The 20,197-nt window shown below is 43.6% G+C and overlaps 1 protein-coding gene across 8 annotated transcripts in view; it reads right to left on the bottom strand.

Moving 5' to 3' along the window:
- neo1a (neogenin 1a) overlaps positions 1 to 19,807 on the bottom strand; it is a 114,575-nt gene extending 94,768 nt beyond the window's left edge. For 6 of the 8 annotated variants that reach the window (XM_062471068.1, XM_062471071.1, XM_062471066.1 and 3 more), the window contains exon 1: positions 19,252 to 19,806. In XM_062471068.1, the coding sequence (XP_062327052.1) occupies positions 19,252 to 19,342 (91 nt within the window). In that variant the 5' untranslated portion in view covers positions 19,343 to 19,806. Of the gene's footprint in view, positions 1 to 19,251 lie in introns of all 8 variants that reach the window. The other 2 variants (XM_062471064.1, XM_062471069.1) reach the window with 1 other exon arrangement.
- Between the last annotated feature and the right edge of the window lie 390 nt (positions 19,808 to 20,197).

A 20,197-nucleotide genomic window follows, 5' to 3' on the forward strand; every position in this document is an offset into this window, starting at 1 on the left:
GAGGTCTGAACAGGGTGAATTATTTATTGCATGCCCCATTGCTACATGTCAGCAGCTTCGCTGGATGAAATGATATTTATGGGGCCCCTTGGGCAAGGGTGGGGAGGACGCAGAGAGAGAGAGGGAATGAAAGAGCTGGAAGACAGTGGGGAAGATCCCGATAATGACAGGGTTTTGGAGGTGGCCAGTGAAGGTGGGGGAAGAGGAGATCCTCACACAACACTGAGCAGACAGCACAAGGTGAGTCGTGACCGGTGCCAAGACAGATCTGCAGGCACCGGGGTGTAGGGAGATGGTAGGAAAACTGTGTGTGGGGGGGGGGGTGCCATGGGTCCAGACAACAGGGTTTCCTCTTAATGGAAAGGTTCTCTTCCAATCCTCCTAACTCTGTAGGGGGGAGACGGGGGGGTGCACGATAGCCAGTGCACACACAGGGGCAACCCCAAATGTCTACTTGGCAGCAGACAATTCAGTGAATGTCTTTTCCTGGTAGTGTTAAGCCTTCTCAAAAGAGAAGTGAAAACACAAAAGCATCACATTTAAAGATGGGCCCAGAAATCCATGAATTCTCACCGCTGCCTCCAAAGTTGAACTCTTTCGGCGATGTGGTGAAGCGTATATTCTTTTCCACCATAGTCTATCATTACGACCGCTTTTTTCCCCCACTTTATTTCCAAATCTGACAGGAAATGGTTCAAAAGGAGTCTGGTTTCTGCGAGAGGGCTAGATTTCACAAAGACGAAAAATCACTGTGGTGAGAGAAGGAGCGAAAGAGAGGGAGTTGGAGGTAGAGAAAGAATGAGAGAAAGAGAGAAGGAACCTAATCTAAGGGGGCCGTGTGGGAAGTAGTCATTCTCTCAACGGGAAATGAGCTGGCGTGTCTTGCCACACAGCTTTACAGTTCACTTTCAGTGTGGCCACACCGTGGCTGAGAGGGAGAGGGAGGGGATATGGGATTGAGGGGAAGGCAGTTGTATATTCATGCATTCCTTTTTCTGTCTCTCACCTTGACAAGCATTTTTTTTTCTCCTCCTTCTCTCACCTTGTTTTTCTTCTGTCCCCCTCTCTGGGCCTGCCTCTCAGTTTGTCTCTCACACCTTGTCTCACTCTCCACTTCCTGTACTCGCTTGCTTGCTTTCGGCCACACTTTTTGCTCCTTTTCTCTTTGTTTCTCTCTCACCCACACGCATTCTTTCTTGGACCCTGCCTTTTGGTTTTCCGTCCATCCATTTTTTCCTCCCTCAGTCTTACCCTCTCTTCATATGCGTTTCTCTACCTCCATCTTTCTCTGCCTTAGTGCTGAGCCCTGCCTCTCAGCCTTTATGAGCCCTGCCTCTCAGCCTTTATGGCCCCTCCCTCCCTCCCTCCCTCCCTCCCTCCCTCCCTCCCTCCCTCCCTGGCAGTGCATCTCCAACTAGACAGAGCGTGGAGGCCAGCAGACCAGGCAAGGGGGAGGGGGGTTAAAGTTCACATGATCATTACATGGAGGGATTTACCGGTGTCATTAGAATGCAAATAAATGTCAGCGGAAGGATTGCGCCAGCACGCTGGTCTGTGTACGTGTGTGTGTGTGCGCGCGCGCATGCGCGACAGAGAGGCAGAGAGACAGGTGTGCGCATGCGTGTCCATCTGTCTGTACACAGAAACAGCGCTGGGCCGTGTGTGAGCGGAGGTGTGCTAACACCCGGTTTCTGCTTCTGCTCGGACGTGATGCCAGTGGCGTGGGGGGGGGGGGGAGAGGGATTCCTTTAATTACTAAATTAATTGAGGCTTGACGTTGTCTGGTGCTGATAAGAGCCTACATGCCACCAAATGAACACCAGGGCCGGCCGGACCGGGAACGTCACAGTCGTCATACCCTCTGATGGAGGGATAAAAGAAAAGTGGAGAGGAGGGGAAGAGAGAAGGTAGGGATGTAGAGAGAGACACACAGAGAGAGAGAGAGAGAGAGAGAGAGAGAGAGAGAGAGAGAGAGAGAGAGAGAGAGAGAGAGAGAGAGAGTGAGAGAGAGAGAGAGAGAGAGAGAGAGAGAGAGAGAGAGAGAGAGAGAGAGAGAGAGAGAGAGAGAGAGAGAGAGAGAGAGAGAGAGAGAGAGAGAGAGAGAGAGAGAGAGAGAGAGAGAGAGAGAGAGAGAGAGAGAGAGAGATGAAGAGAGAGAGAGAGAGAGAGAGAGAAGAGAGAGAGAGAGAGAGAGAGAGAGAGAGAGAGAGAGAGAGAGAGAGAGAGAGAGAGAGAGAGAGAGAGAGAGAGAGAGAGAGAGAGAGAGAGAGAGAGAGAGAGAGAATGGGTAGATGCAGGTGGAAAGACAGGAAGAGCAGGCGTCAGACAGAACACATCTGTGGACAAAACAGACTGGGTGAGCCTGGAAGGGAGGAAGTTATATGGAGCAGACACAGTTGGACACGAGATGAGGAAAAGGATGACATCTTTGGAAAAGGCTAAATGGAACTTGCATTGCTATCTGACATCTTCCCTGTATCTATTCAGAAAGATATGTTTGCCAGTGGATGCATTCTGTTCCGCCACCATGTACCTTATTTTCAGTTCTGTCATATTGTTAGAAGGCACAGCTCTGTTGTCATTTTATTTTCTACGCAGACATGTGAAACTAGTTTGTCTCTAAAGTGCATAAACCTGTGATAAAGGTGTGTGTTGATTCAAGAGGGCGTAGCATGTGCTAGGAAACACGTACAGAAACACTGTCACAGTATTATGCATTATGAGACAGTGCCAATGATTTGTGTATGTGTGTGTGTGCATGCGCTCAGGCCTCAGTCTGCTGGAACAGAGGAGGGAACGGTTGTGGATGGTGGTGTGTCCGTGCATGTGTGTGTAAAGCGAGGGGGAGGACAGGGGAGTCCAGAGGGGATAGATGTTGCTGGGTCTTCCAGTATTTTAAAAGGTTGTAGTGCTGCATTTCTACTATGTGACAACCTTTTATAACTTTGGTGATTTGCGTGACAAGTATGCAAAATTCATACATATATCTGCCATGAATACAGACATTTGGCTGGAAACACTTCGCCATATATCCCATTCAAATCCATCAAATGAATGCAGAAATGGCAATTTACACTTGGCACAGAGCCAATTACACGGAGCCACCTTATCTAAATGGTGACAGACCCAATTATCCATGAGGACACAGAAAAGTTAGAAACTGAACTAAACCTATCCGCGCCTCTTTTGTTGAGGCACCATTCTCCATGCATCTTTTAAGCCCATAGTCCATTTTCCCTTGGCCCTTATTGGAAGCCATTGAAATAGTCACTAATTACTGGAGAATAGGCAGTTAATGGCCGTCTGCGGCGGCCTTGCTGTCTCTCTCTCTCCCTCCTGCTCGCCCTGTAAAAGGGTGTCTCCATGGCGACCTGTCGCTGAGTGGCCAGTAGGCAGTGGGTGAGGCGTAATGATTCAGGGGTGAGCCTGCCCTCACTGCTCCTTGTGCCACTTGACTAAGCATAGTGCTTATTAATGGACAGTTCCTCAATGCTCCCTGAATCACTAACACGTTATTACAGGAGGGGTGGGGACTGGGAGTGGCAAAGGGCAGAAGTTTTACAAAGGTGGATATCAGTGGCACAAGGGAACATGAGTATTTTCGCAAAGGTAAAAAACAGGTAAACAAATGTAGCTGGACCCTACGGCTTTCTAATTAGGTAAAGGGCTCCTTTGTAAGGGGTGCCTTCTTCAGGAGTTTAAATCAGTTTTCAACAGCCTTCATTCATGCCAACAGTAATATTTTTCTGAGGACCTTTTTTTTAAAAATATATTTGAAACGTGAAGTCCCTGTGACAGTTTGCCAATGGTTATTTGAACATTAAAATGAAGGTGAGGAGAGAGCAATGTCTGTTTTACAGTATTACACTAGGCCAAAATTCTGAAAAAACATTTCCTACTTTTATCAAGTCTATAAACAAATAAGGCAGGCAAGCGTTCCGCTGTCACTTGGATAAAAAAAACAAAACCAGCAGATGCATTGGGTATCCCATGACTGCGTCATGAGCATATGGTGCAAAACAGAGCCCATATGAATGCAAATAAACACCCAACATCCGAAGAGGGTGCGGAACACGTGCCACTTCTGCTTCCTGAGATGTGCACATTCAATTCAGGGGATTTCTGAGAATATGTACTCTATAAAGAGAGAGGGGCGTCATTCCACCCCCGAGGCAGGTAGACATAGTAAGGTAAAGGATATGCTATTCAGATATTCTGCTTAGGCTGACTTAGCATAAGCAAGCAAATGTAAGCTCGAGTTTTACAGTTCAACAGAAAGATTGTTTATGTTTGCGAGCTCAAATAGACTCCTACACTTGCACTTGGAAGAGAGGCTGGGGACAAGGGAGCATTGTGAGCCCCTTGTTTCTGCGTGGTGCATCGCCCTCTAAAAGGCTTCTGTTGTTTAAGGTTAAACGATTGACGCGGATCAGCGGACATATAAAAACAAATACAGAGCCACTCTCTTTTACACAGTGTAACATCACAAACTAATAGCCTGGTACTTTAATGTTTGTGAGCTGAATCAAACAAGTGTCCTGTGGATAGCTGTGAGAAAGGGGGGAAGAAGAAAAAAAAGCCAAGCCTTTCCATATATTATGGCCAGATAAATTATGCTTGTTCTATTTACACACCTCCTCAATGTCAAACAGCAGCAACCCTCCCATCTCCGGCTCAATGGTCTTTTCTCCATATTAATGAGAGCCAGGGATCAATAGGATGACAGGAAGACGGATCGCCCCAGGGAGGAAGAGAGGAGAGGCCTGGAGGGCAGAAAGGAGGTTGCTCTCCAGAGGGAAAGCTAACAAATACCAATAGATGCAACAACTAAGCACTGACACCGCCGTGGTCATGTTTAGACGTTCACATTTTTCTGGGGTCTTGCATTAGGCACACACGCTGTTTGCAGCATAACACACACATCCCAATCTGGATTAGCAGCCATGCTGTTGGCTTTAGTTAGGCTAAAGGTCAGATCATATTTCATTTTCAAATGAGAAGGCTTCTTGCTGGCCGTGAATGGGACTTGCCAGTTCCATTGGAGCAATGGTGGTATGCATGCATGCTTTGTATGCTGCCCATTGTGGCTCCATCTTGGAGCACCAGCAGTAGTTCACCATAATAAACCTTTAAGTAAGCCGGCATGGCCATGTCACTGTCCTTTCTTTCCAATTTGAAGACGGTTAGGGTAGTGGTAATTTACATACATTATTACTATTACAGATGCCATCCCACTAGTGCCATCCTACCTCTTAGTTGCATCAGTGCCTTGTTGAACAACATGGTTTAAAACTGCATTGAGAAGCATTTAGTAAGGAAGTAAGGAATAAATTCCCTTCACAGATACATTTAACCGTATGAACCCACCATCCTTTACTAGAGTGTGTCCAATAATGTGTTCAATGTGGGTGTTGGTAACTTGTCCATGGCCTGTATTGAGGATCAGTTGAGTTGCTTTTTCAGATAACTTTTCCCTCCTTCACTTGGTGGGTTTGTTTGGGTTAGCCAGGTTCCGTTTCTTCTTTGAATTCAGTTAATCTAAGCTTCTCAAGACTCTTGCCCTTGTGATAAAACCTGGGATAAGAAAACGTCTGTTTCAAAGAGGTAGTGAACCATCAGGACCAGGTGGTCACTAAAGGGGGAGCACAGAGCATGTCTTGAGCCCACGCGTCAAAGTCCAGATCCTGCTGATAAACCATGTGAGGAGCCCTTTGTCTTCACGGCTGACCTCCAAGCTATCTTTTTTTTTTAAGATATTTGTATCTGCTTACTTCAGCTTTATTGTGATAGTGACAGTGGAGAGACAGGGAATGTAAAGGAGAAAGAGAGAGGGAGGACATGCAGGAAATGGCCCAGGCAGAAATCAAACCCGGGCTCCTTAACCTACATGGTACACACTCTACCCAGTAACAAAGAATATTTTGATAAAAAAGAAAACCAATGTCTTGGTTTTGTTTGGTGATCTAATCCATGTTCAAGGTCTACTAGTACATTCAGCGTATTCAAAGAAAACAGCCATTTAGGTGAATAAAATAAAGTCTAAATGGAAAAGTTATAAACCATTCATGTCCAAGATTAAGCAGTGATTTCGAGGAGCAAGCATCAAATACAAGCCATAAGACAGAACGTGTATGCTAATTCAACTGAATCCACAGGCAGGTGGCCACTGGGTGGATTGGCAGTGTGCTGGAGAGCTACAGGCTGTGGTCTGTGTGATGAGGGATGCACACCTGCCATGTCTGCTAGCTGGCGGTCTCACAGCTGAAATACAGGGGGATGGGCAGGTGCATGGAGGGAGGAGAGGGGACCACTGAAGGGCTGGGGGAGGGGGAGCCGAGAGAGGGAGAAATGGAGAGAGAGGGAGCTGCATTTATTATTAATGGCAGCTCGCTGGATGGGAGAAAGAGATCTAATGCGGCCTTGAAGGTTGTAGCATGTGCGTAATTGCCAAAGAGGGACTCGCTCACTATGCAGTTCCCACCATCCCTCCAACCCCCCCCCCCCTCCTCCCTCCCTCCCTCTCTCAATACATCTGTTTCTCATAGTCCACCTTCTTATTGTGGAGGATACATCTTTTAGAGCCAGGTGAACCTTCAGGTGACAGTTGTATCAAACTGGTAACTCGGCTTAATCCAGCGCTGAGATCCTTCTCCTTGCCATTGTGAATCCAATGAGAGACCAATGATCTGTGACTATAGCAATAGCATGTGGAAATAAGGGACTGCATTAGAGTCAAGATGCTTACAACACTATACAGATGTTAAGGTCTCGAGAACAGGTCTTTGGCTTTGTGGCAGTTGATGGGGGAAGATGGGTGGAAGGGGAGGATAACAGAGCCACCTTGGAGTATCTAATACAATTACACCAACTGAAGGTTTTTTGGGGTGGGTGGGGTGGGGGGTCTCGTTGGATAGAGAATGATGAAGTGACTTCAAACGCAGTGTTGATGAATGGAAAGCAGGGTGTGACAGGCCAAAATAGATGAGCAAGAATAGAAGGAGATGGGGAGGGGGGTGGGGGGAAAGAGGCAAGGGTGAGGTTGTTATTGATTGTGCTGACTGTGTTCTGAGGTACAGTGGGGGGTGACTAGAGGGAAGAAGTGTATGAAGAATGGAGGCAGGGTTTGCCCTCGGGCTGTAGTTAAAGCCGTGTGTCCTTTGGGGCCACATCAACGAGCCTCAAATGAGCCGCACATTGGTCACGCCGAATATTCCATATAAACACACTACCAGCTACCAAACCCCCCCCCCCCACACACACACACACACCTCCCCCCACCCCATCCCCCTTAAAATAAACATAGGCCCTCGCGACAATACATTCAGGGCTGATTGAAATTCAAAATAGGAGCCCAGCCGCCACAGGGAGACAGGGATGGGCGGTGGGGGGGTGGACATTGTGGCTCACTGGGGCCCTATAAAAAACAGATGCTAAATCACTTAACTACTCCAAAATGAGTTGCCAGGGATGACGGGATGTAGTGGAATCTGTAACAGCGCACAGTGTGATCTGTCTGTGGAAGATCGCCTGCGTTTAGCCAGAAGGCTGGCTACAATGGAACAAAGGAAAAAGGCCAGTCTGACTTCCTGTGAATTCTCCATTACCTACAACCCAAAATAACTCATTACATCATCTGTATTAAAATTCCTATCTGCGACACCGTTTGCAGAGATGTGGGGGAAAAACACATGTCCAGAGCAGCCATTGCATTAGAATAGCTTTACCTCAAGTGAATTTGATTTAAGATCTTGATTAAGCTCCACTCTGAAGGACTACGCTGCATCTGAAGGATCCAAAATCTATTTATTGGATACAGGACTGATGTCCCGGTGACTGGCGATGCCCTGTGTGCATCTCATTTCCTTGTGCGGGGGTGAGGGTTCCAGAGTAATCGTTTCACCTGGCCTGGTTTCCTCTTCATATGCTAGTGAATCTCAGGTAGAGCAGACATTCAGGGTAATAAAGCAGATGACAATAATGGAGAGACTGAATTCCTGTATTTAATCTGTAAAAATCCTCAATGCTAATCTTCTTACCGCAAACTTAATCTGGAGAACAGGAAGACTATCAATTACACTTAGCCTACACAAGTATAATGAGTCTTCTAATCTTTTACTTTGAGGATTCAACTTGATTAAGAATTTAAATCCTTTATTTGATAGCATTTAGTTAGCTCTGGCACTGCTTAGTTAACACCACACCAAGTTTAACACCATGTTAAACTCAAACCTTCAAATCTTCTTGCTTCTAAAATGCAAAGCAGAACTGTCACTCATTTCAGTTCAGGGTTCTAAAACAAGTTTCTTGCAGCATTAGAGCTTCAACGGTATGCACTGCAGTGCACTGCAAGGACAGAACAACTTTCCTCACTCAAGCCCCAAAGGTGATATTTAAGGTAACAGCATTAACAATGAGTCAGACACACAAACACACATACACTAAGTAGAAAAATTAGGTTGCCACCAGGTGTGGTAAACAAATAGTAAACAGTACGGTACTGAGGAATGCAGCCTGTTCTGCACGGTTTATACCTGCACACAGGAGACCTGTCTTTTGTTCCTGTAAGGTATCATGAATAACAGGAAACATTAGTTTGGAGACCTCTGGAATGTAGACACTGATATGTGTATTTTCAACTATGGCCAGGAAGTCTTTTAGAGCATAGTCATGTTAGTCTAGTATAACAAATTATTATACTAATAAAAATTAATAAATGAATACATTCTGTTTCTGAATTTCTGTCATTCACAAGCATGTCCCATTTGTAGATTGTGGCAAACCCTCCTCAGTCCACAAAAACACAATGAGCACCTACTTTCCCCTGTTTCTACAGTTCATTTCCTGTCTTTATTATGACTGGAGCTCAGCTCATTCACAGTGGCTAAATAGGGGAGGCTCGGGCACTGTTTACTCAGCGTGGAGAGACGTGAGGCTCAGTCTTCCTAATGGCTTCCTGCATTTCACACGATTGTTTCCCCTCAGGAAATCTTATCAACACAGGCCACTGCTGCACTGACCAAAACGAGCCAAAACCGGGGCACTTATTAATGTACCACTAATGTATCATTAAACAAGCATTCGTATCTTTTTACTGAAGTGCCGCCTGAATTAGGGTCTTAGGTTGGTTTAGGTGTAGCTGTATGGACATTTGTGAAGCTCTCTGTGACATTGCTTGTAAAAAGGAGATATAAATGACATTTTATTTGACAAAGTACAGGGCACACTGTATAGGACAGCAGCAAACGTACATCATTGTGATAAGAGCACGATGAACACAAAGAAAAACTGACAAGTACGCCAAGATAAGTACACAGACACACACAAACTTTCGTTATGGGGTGATGTTCGCAAAGGGAATACACTCCCTGTCTACAAGCAAGGTTAGGCATGTGCAGAACTATCAAAACAGCCCATAAAACTCACAATCCAAGCCAGACTAGCATGTGAGGAATGTTTCTCCTCAGAACAGAACACTCCTCAACCGGCAGAGAGGATGAGCTGGGAGCGCCTGTCCTCCTCTTCCCTTTGAAGTCTGTGTGTTTGAGAGGGCTGAAGACTGAGGCGGACGTTGCTACAAGCACTGCGAATGGGTAAGCTGGTACCAGGCCAGGCAATTCCTTTCTCGTTAGAAATTAATTACTGACTTAGCCAGCAAAAGGGCTCCTGTAACGGTCGCTAGGCATCGGCCCACGGGGAGCACTTGAACCCCTGACCCCCTCACCCCCCCTGCCTGCCTCCTGCAGTTGTTTCAGACCGATGGGGGTGCATGACATTGCCTTCCAGTCCAGGGACACTGCCCGGCCAGCCCGGGAATGCAGTATCACTGGGGGGGTATATGGGGAAGAAAGGGGAAGGGTGGGTAAGTAGAACGGGTCCCAATGATTTAGAGCCTGAATGGGTTCAGAGGTTAGAGAGCTTCATCATTAAGTCCTCAGTCACTCTCGTAATATAGCGCCCTGCTAGTTAACAAAATACTGACCCGGATTACTGAGGGGAAATGAGAGTCCGAAAAAGAAGAGAGATTACAAACACACTGGGGCTTTTATTTGATGACATATCCACACATCAATATGGTTACCTATTAAATATAGGTGAGTTGAAATATGAAGTCAGTATGAAGTCACTGATCAGGTCAACTGAAAAAAACTACTTGTTTCAGACAGTAAAATTAGTTTCTAAGAAACTGTTATACAGCAACTAAGAGACTTTCAAGGAACATGTAAGTAGTTAGTGTATCAGATTGATGGTGTGTGTGTGTATCTGTATGAGCGATTGTATGTGTGTGCATACTGAGATAATGTGCAAGAAAGAGTGTGTGTGTGTATTTTGAGAGCATTTGTTCAGCCGTTTTCCTGAAAGCTTGAATGACATGCTTATGCACTCAGGACTAATTTAGACCACTCTAGGTAAATGGAGTATGAAAGCAGCCCTAAAGCAGAAAATCTATTTAGTTTCCCTCCGACCCACAACCCACCCACAGTACCTGAACAAGTCCTACCCATCATTCAGAAGTTTGAATAGGATGCATTGGTAAAAGAAAATGTCCATGCAGGAATAGGAAATGTGACATTTAAATAGCTCTACCTAGCACTACCCCATAGTTTATGAATCTGACAAAGTCCTGCTTAAAAAAAACTGCTTCAACAAACAAAGGATGCCAATTTAACTTTGCATTTCATGTATGGGGTGCATTAATATCTTAACATGGCAGACTCTGCCTCAGGAGCCGGTGTAAAGGTAATTACTGTGTTTGTGTTTGAGTGTGTGTGCCTGTCTGTGTCACTAATGTTCTTCCTCTGGCCTTCTTGATAGGAAGCCTCGTTAGGGTTGCTCAGTAACAGCTGGCCTACTCCCACCCCCTCTGCTCCTTACCCCTAGCCCCCCTCCCAATGTTGGAATGCTGCCCTCTTCTCACACACCCCTCCCTACAACACTGGAGTTTGTCACTAAATTGCTTGTCCTGTGGAGAGGTGGGGGGGGGTCTTTGTAGCTGAAGGAGTAGGAACCTTGTACAACTGGCATCCCTCAGTGAAGCAGAACCTTATGATGGTGGTACAGAAAGCGACTCACATCTTGTGCCCTCCAATCTCAATCTCGTCTTTCTCTTTCATACTTTGGAGATAAAGATCATATCTTGCCCGACGCTCCACTGACTTTCCATACAGTTGCATCACCATGAAAGAATGATGCCTAGTTGTACTACAATACGGGGTAAGTGGAAGGTGAAGTTTTGACATAGGGCCTGTTGGAAATACAGCATTGCACTGTGACTGCCATACTACCCAGTCACAGCAAAGAGAGCACATCATCTTGGATACAGTAACATTCAGAGAGATGGCACACCATTTGTGAGTTCGGTGTCACCTTTGACAGCAAACTAAATGTGATGAAATAACACTCGGATTAGAAACATGAAATGTGAATAACTGAACTATAAAGCAATGGGGCTGATCCTAATCTGAAGTCAATCTCAACAACAAAACAAACTTTTTCACAGCAAATTGCAACACAGTTTTCCAAGTCTTGATATCTTCAGTTCCAGATATCGAGTTGAGTTTTCTTAACACTGTACATAATAAACTGTTCAAATCAGAGTGGTCAGCTTTTGTATCTGCTTTTCACATAAGCTTTTGTAACTCAACAATAAAAGTCACCTTAACTAAAATCTAAATATTTTACAGTGCCTTGGCTTTCCATGTGCACTATCCTTGGGAAATCTAGGTTTCTGACTCAAGATTACCTTAAAAGAAACCCCTGGTGGCAATTTCAAGCCCAAAGAGGACTCTTCTGTTATTCAAAGTTAACAAAGCCTGTTAACCGGTTCCCTAAAGCTATGGTTTTGTAATATAGGAATACAGAGACCTGATCAATTCCTCAGGACAAGATAGAAAATGTATCAGGACTGCAAATGGATCAAATATGACATAGCATTCACTGTGGGGTTACTCTGCCAGTGACTTTTCAGAACCTCAATAAGCACATTCATTTCTGAGCTCTTTTTCTAAAGCAAAGCTATGCAGTTGACCATTGTTAATTCTTCTGAAGAGCCGAGAGGAAAAGGGAATACAATATGGAAGTGGGGTGCTGTGAGGGCAAGTCCCTTCAGTTCTGAGGGGCCTGAAAGTCAAGAGTTTGTCAATTCCATTACATAATGGCAGCATATTAAAGAGGCTTTGGTCGTAATTTTGCCATTTCAGCCGCCTCTCTTGACTTCCACTAGCTTTAGCAGGCTCAATGTTGAGGAGAAACAGGCTCTAACAACATGGTGAAAAGCCAGTGCAGCTAATGGAGCAACCAAAGCCAAAAGAGGAGCTCCTGCAGACACAAAAGAACCTCTATACTACACCGCACTCTTGAAAGACTCATTTCAGCACCAGATTTTCACACAGAAACACACGTTACTGCAGATGACCCATGGATGAGTAGTGGTGTTGCCATGGTAGCAATGAAAATCTAAACAAAACAAAAAAATCATGGAGGTCAGGAGGACACAGGATGCTGATTTAAAAGGTCAGCTTACAATGAAAGGCCAAATAAGACTTGTGCCATCAGATGTAATCAGCTCTTACAGCTTCTAATAAAATGTATACAGCCACCCATATCACTGGTAGAGACAAGAGAAAAATGAATTTGGTTACTTGCATATCAACCCAAAACGGGTCTTGGTTTATATTTTCTGCGAAACAATGCATAAACTTTATCTAAGATGAAGACAGAAAAAAATACTACATTTTTGCATCACACAAACAATCTTCTACCAGAAACCATGGCAACATCAAAGAAAACAATACCGGGCCAGCTCCCACAAATTCACAGCAACTCATTTACTATTTTAAAGACCCTATTATTAAACATCAAGGAAGCGCCAGCAGAGGTAACCTATTTTAAGTGAGAATCTGAGCAAACCATGGATGTCAAAAGTTTAACTAACTTTGTACATGTGCAGTAGAAGAAAAACTTCCACTCTTGTCAAGTATTCTAGTTAAGTTGAGAGAAACTGTTTTCATATCTGTGGCTCCTCAAAAACTCTTTCCGGCACACACTTATAGAAATCAAAGGTCTTTAAATGGGGTTTGAAAGCAACTTGCATATACCACACATCTAACAATCTCTCTCATTTGTCATTTGCAGCTGCCTGCAAATCTATAATTTTGTCCCAGCCTAAAAGAGGCTCATCCTATAAAAAGGTATAATCAAAGTGGTGCAATTAAAGCCTGCCTTTCGCTAAATTTTGTTGTGTGCAATGCTAGATGACACTTCAAGCTTAGCTGGCTTCACCAGAGAAATCTGTAACGAAAGCCAAATGAAAATGTCAAAACAACCTAATCTCTTCGCCTACCCTCTGCTAGACCAGGTAAACAAACTAATTTTGAGAAACAGCAAAGATGGCAAAACTCTGAACCTTGTTGATAAAACAAACAGCTGTTCATCTGAAGGCAGACAGAACACACACAAATGTACACACATCCCTTCGTATCTGAAGCTGCCAAAAGCCACAGGCCAGGCACAAGATGACGGCAGGCGGTTAGCTTGAGCAGCCCTAACAATCCTCTCTCTGTGACTGACAGACCCACACCCCTTCAGCCTATGAAGTGCTCCTTTGACTGATTGTGTGTGTGTGCGCACGTGCGTGTGAATATGTGTGTGTGTCGGTGTGCACGTGTGTGTAAAGGCACGGTCATGCACACATGTTAAGTCAGCACCCCTGTGCATGGCAAGTGTATAATGACAAGTGAAGATGAAGAGGAAGATTTGGTGGAAACAATACAAGTTAATTTGGTCTGAGATCTAGGTCACTGTTGGGCTGCCCTTTTATTGTTCGGACACAGAGGGCTAGCAAACCCATCAAAAGAATTCTGACAAACTAGGTCAGGGTTAACTAAGTTCTAATTACACTGGTCAAACTGACGCATGGCCAAGCCCAAAATCAGTGGGAAAAGGCAAGTATTATTGATTCTAGTTTCATGTGCAGGATCTATTATGATCTCACTTCCTCAAAATTACCACTAACTCCTTAGCATTCAAGCTGATTCTCCAAACCCTGGACGACATCCAAAAAGCCAGCAGCAGAAAATTTATGTCTGGCGGGTGGAGAACTCCAGTAGGTATGGCAGAATCTGATTTAGGTTATTAATCATGGTTTCCAGAAGAATATTAGTCTTTTTTATTTATGGCGAAAAGCCCACAGCCAGTGATGAGATTTAAAGTCTTAAAATGTATTAAAAGGGCTCTAGAGTAACAGTTAATGAGAATGGAAATGTAGAATATAAGGTAATTGCAAAATAAGTAATGAAATATTACATGGGGTGATTGTTGCCTAATTAATCCCTATTTTTCCTAAAGTATTTCTCTCTAAGAGGGTAACCAATGAAGGAATGAACATATTTCATTCTTTGAACGCAAGGTAACACCAAAGTTTTAAACAAAGCTGTGGAGTGTGTGGAATCAAGACATCACAAATGAGGATCCCATAGTATGTGTCATCATAGGCCTTCTTTGAAACATGAATGTTAAAATTCCAACGAGGAGTAAGGTTTGTAAGAAACCCACCTCAATAACCTTTCCCTTCTTGTGGAGTATGACCATAAATGGGTTCCCTGTAGTAAGTAAGGCCTAGCTCTCTCGTTAGGCCAAACTTCGCTGACGAGCACAGCTTGCATGTGTCATAATCCTCTGCAGCTGCCACCATTGGCAGGAGACTCCACGGCAGGAGCTCGGGCAGAACCCAAAAAAGTTTGAGGAAAATTTGAGGCAAAAGTCCTTGCAGTCCTGCTAAGCTTGCAGAAATAGGGTTTTGGAATGTCCACAAAGCCCATTCCTTCAAACAATTTGGCCTCAATGCCAGGCAAGGGATAAGGAAATAAAAATATTGTCTCTTCAAAAAAACATTTATCTGCAGTTTGTATTTTAGATTGATGTACACGTCCACCATTTTTTACAGTTGGGCTGTAAGGAAAAGAGTGCATTGCTTCTGCACATAGGTGGATGGGAAAGCTTGGATTCTGTCTTCGTAAACAATGAAGGACATGATAACATTATCCTCTTCAAGAAAGCATCCATCACAGCTTCCGCAGTCTTGCATGATGCCTGCTGCAGAACATGACATGCTCCTTAAGGGCTAGTTGCTTGTTGTTCCAATAGTTTCTCAATGTGATTTAGCATGGCAGTTACACGCTGCTCTCAGAACGGCGGGAGGGAACTGAGGGGTTCCGATATTTATTTGGTTATGGTTCGTCAATCGAGCATTCTTGTTTGTTTCATTGTAAAACCCTATGTCTGCAATAGCCAGCCCCTGCCACCATCCCACATACCTCCAGTCCAACAACCCATGAAAGAAACACAATTACAAACGTCTAGAGGAATGTATGAGGTAGCCTTTTGCACTAAGCTACAGTAAGTGTTATGCATTTAGAGACCTCAAATAAATAGGAATGTAACAATACTTTCAGAGGCAGTTTGTTCACGATACAAATGTGATGATTCAAATCGGTGAAATGAAAAGGATTTTGAAACAGCAGAGGATGCTATCCTAAAGCGATACGTAATATGTAAAAAAAAAAAAAAAACGGTTACAAAATCGCATTTTGTTAAAAGAATACTAATTGGGAGAAAAACGTACCGTAAACCCAGTATTGTGAATTTTATGAAATCGTACATTTAGTTACACCCCTACACATTGATAACAAAACTTAAGCATTAAAAACCCTGAAAGCGCATCTGACAAACATCAGGGAAAACAACTGAACTAGGAGCAGCACCAATAGCTTAGATTTTGAGGAGACTTTGAAGGACTTTGAAAGCTAACCAGAATCTGAGAAGGAGGAGGCAAACAAGTTGGCGCTGGTGGGCACTGGTGTGGAGGACGGAGAGCAATATGCTGGTCATGTTTCTCTGAACACTGCGCCATACCACTGGAGGACGAGACATCACAGCTCAGAAAGAGTGTCTCTTTTATCTCAGCAGGGGTGAATGGAAGCCATGTCGATGATCTGGTCCAGGCTTTGGAGAATGCTGGCTTCCCTCCACTAGAAACAGCCCTCTTTCTCCATCCCTCTATTTCCTGTTGAGCGGCTAGCCAGCCTTTACAGGCTGTCACTATTCAAGAAGACGGTTTCGTTCAGTCGGGCAACACAGGGGACATTAAAAAAAAAATCAGCAGGTTTTAAACTGTGTTGTCATCTTATAGTTGACAATCAATGAAGCCAGCATACTTTTCGCCCAAGCCAGAAGGCTAACAGAAAGAATTAAAGATTGATTAAATCCTCCCAATGAAGTCCCAATTTGGTTTGCAGACCTAATTTGCAAATAAGGCAATTAGCAAAACAGGCTGATAGTTAATATTTTGGTAATGAATAAAATAATTTAAAAAAACAAGACACTTGAAAGGAGGTGCAAATAGTGGAAAATTGTGGAAAAACATTACCATTGTAAAACATCACCAATATAATTAAGATGTTATTGGTGATTACCTGCCATTCATCCCGGAGATATTGATCTTCTCATGCCAATTACTAAATTAAAAACTGTTGTAGTAGATATTGTAAATTATAACTAACGACTGTTGCCATTTAACATGCTGAAGACAAGACTGTGATACTGAGCAAACCATTTTGAATGCTAACATAGCAATTAGAAACAAAGGTAAAGCAGTCGGACGTCTTCACCATCGGTCTCATCTGCTGAACTTTCCATTCCTATATTTTTGCTGAGGACTAGGCTAGACGCTGTGCAGCAATACCTCGACCTTCCCCACCCCTGACCATAGGAGATCACCAGTTTCTCCTAATGAGGGTGGTTTCATTAGCAAAGCAGATGAATCAAACACTTGGCAAAGCGCACAATTATCCCACTCTCAGTGGAAAGAGGTCATTAGGACTTTATGAGCAATTGGAGCCCATAAATAAGAGATCAGTAAACAGCTTGATATATTGGCAAGACGGCAGGTGATGGGAGTTCCCCGTGAGATCCCTGCTAGCTTTATACAAAAAATATGGGACCTTGGAGGAAACTACCCCACCATTTTAAGGGTTGATTCATTGGTGTTTGAGAACACATTCAAAGTCTTCATTCTAAAATGTCAGTGAAGGTTGTAATCAATATTAGCCTAGAATTATGCCTAAACCACCATTGTCAGACATATCCTCTCCCTGAAAGAATCTCACAATACCAGTACAATGGGGGTCTTAGTGATTTTGCTTACCTGAAAGACATTAGGTGGAAAAAAAGAAAATGGTTGTTGTTTATAAGTTGGGCTTTGCTGCAGCCAAGGTGGTCTTAGAGGGGGTGAATCCCTCAGGTGTGGTTTGTGGAAGCTGAGAGCGACTTGCCAAATGTTTACACATGTCAGTAAGTTATTTGCATTGTCCACGGGGAAACTAAAAGCATACAATTCCCTGCTATGGGGATTAAAAGGGAATACAAATTGATGCTAATAAACCTCTGACAAAAAATACAGTTACCAAGTTAAACTTAAGACAGGAAAGTTTCCCCGCAATTAGTAAATACAGGAAAGGGTATTAGATGATGAACTGTCTAATGTAAGAGTTTTCCTTCAGTTTGTTCCTGGGGAAAAAAGTGCTTATCCTTGATGGCAGAAGAAACCAAATAAAAGAAAAAGAACTGAAATTCAAGCTAATAGTTTGACTCTCCAACTTTGATGAAGACAGGTTCTATCTGTTTCTTATTGCAAAGTCTCAAGACCTCAGAGCAATGTGTTTCAAATAAACAGATATTTTCAGTGAGTGGGGACCCCACAATTAGTAATTTGAGACTCTCTCCTGCATGTAGGTCCCAGTCCAATTCTCTGGAATCAATCAGAGCTCCCAAAGGAACTCCCCGCTCCCCTTAATCTCCTGGTTTTATTACTTTCCAGACAGAGTCGGGCCGTTCCACCCTACCCCCATCTCTCTCTTTTGTACTGAACTCCAGCAAAGCCTAGGAGGGGCTTTTTTCACTCGCCTTCCCTTCCACCACTGCAGAGTGCTTTTCATGCAGGAGAGGCTCTTTCATCACCTTCCTCACGCAAGAGAGCCCAAAAGCTAGATGAGGCCCCCACCATCTTTTCAACATCTTAAAAACAAGCTTGAAAAGCATTACAGGCATTTCTGCTTTTCACAACATTGTTTATTGCTGGAAAGCCTATTCCTTCCCAAGCAATAGGCTACACACTGTTGGCAGGGGACATGTAAATAGTAGATCTTTGTGAAAGGCAATGAATGGTGTGCATTTGTGGTGATCAGCAGTAGATAAAGGCATGTGCTTTATCCTCATTAAAGCCTGCCAATGGACTCAGTGTCCTGACCTCAGCACCTAAAATGATTCAAGTATAGGTGGTAATAGGAATGAAAGTGCCTTCAGCTCAGTTGACTATTGTATTAACAAAGAGCAGACTACTACCAAATCTAGGTGGTATCCAACTTGGTTTCATAAGACTCACACAAAAGTTTTCAACACAATTAGCTAGATGCAGTAGCAAATTAATTGTGTAGGCCTACTGATTATCCATCAGCTAAGCATGTATTGACACCCAGGTAATGAGATGTCTTGTGGACTGATGATGCTAGTGCATTGCTTGACTGAAAGCTCAAGTGCGTGTCATTAGGTTTGTGGTTTTCTAGATCAAAGTTCTTGCCATCGGTTGCCATTTCAAGACAGTAACGGTTACCTAAGAAAAAACCTGTGCTAAATCAACAAATTATATTCCACTTTGCGTACAGATACAGTATCGTTTGTACTCAGTGCAGAAGAAGGTATTTGACCTAGGGTCTGGAAAATATTTCCAAATCCATGTGTAAAAGCTGCAAAACTGCATATTAGAACCTTTCTGACCACCACAAGACCAATATGGAGAATAATACTGCATTTACAAATCACAGCACAAAACTGACTCCAAAAAGATGGACAGCAAACTGCTATTCGGTCTCCTTCGCTTTACCTACAAAATGCCTAAATGTCAAACCAATTACGATTAGATTAGTTTGTGGTGTGCAGAGTAGCCAAGCCAATGTTATACTTGAATAGTCCCAAAGTCTCGGTCCTTTGTCGAAAAGGTTACCGGATAGGCTTCCTATTGCCTGAGACCTATGCGCTACAAGTCGATGCTTCATGTCTGTTACTAGAAGACTAGCTACATTCCAGGGCTTTGCAATGTCTCGTTCCTTTGTCGAACGTGATACATTGTAACTACCATTGTAAAAACGTGTTAACTGTTATACCATAGTGTAGCCTACAGGTAGCGAATCTATAGCTTACCTTTGTCGGCATGTCTTGTATATGTGGTCGCAGGGTAGAAGAAGGTGAGACAGAGGAGAGAGAGGAGCGACCGTGCTCCCCGCTCGGCCATCACTTTTCAAAAACAAATGTTTGCAGGCTTCAAGAAACCCAAAGAAAATCCGTGTTTTATATCCTCGACCACCTCCTTCGATAGACTCACACTCCCAAAGACAAATGAAGAAGTTTAATGCTTCCCTAAGAAATGGGTAAAAAACATCCGGAACCAGCTACTTTTGAAACTGGCCGGATGAAACATGTAGCTGGCTCGTGAGCTCGAATTATGGAGAGACCGCAGGTTAGAATGTTTTCTCAACTTGGTGGAGAAGATTTAAGGAAAACTAAAGTCACACCATTGCCCCAGACACAGACCTCGAAAATGTTAGGAAACGACGATTAGCCTACGCGCTGCTTCAAGATATTCCAATTAAAATCAAATGCGTTCGACTCTATTATAAGGACAGTTGAAAATATGTATCAAGGTCCGATTGAAAGAGGAATCAACACCACTACCAGCTCCTGCCTGCGAACGGAACGTAATAGCAGCGTGGAAGGGCTGGAATTCTGGGTCCCCGGAAAACAGGGTGTGGAGTTCCACGGAACTCTGGATTGTGGTTGCTTGTTTAGGTAAAACCTAAAATATGGTGTCGGATTTTCAGAAGATTACAAAGGTACATCCAAATGCACTTGTAACTCACTGGGAATAATCTGCAAACCAATTCGTTTTCAACTATTTCAGAATAACGAACTACATATAATTGTACTTACCGTAGTCTATGGAAATATTAAACAGCCTGACATGTATCTTGTTTTCTTAATGGGCAAACAAATGCATCGAACCTTTGAACAAATGAAAAAGCATTAAATGTTTACGTTGGTAGCACTAATCTCACATAGGTTTTAAGACGTATCAAGCATCCAAGAATAT

The sequence above is a fragment of the Osmerus eperlanus genome, chromosome 10 (assembly GCF_963692335.1).
Source record: "Osmerus eperlanus chromosome 10, fOsmEpe2.1, whole genome shotgun sequence".
Classification (NCBI taxonomy): Eukaryota; Metazoa; Chordata; class Actinopteri; order Osmeriformes; family Osmeridae; genus Osmerus; species Osmerus eperlanus.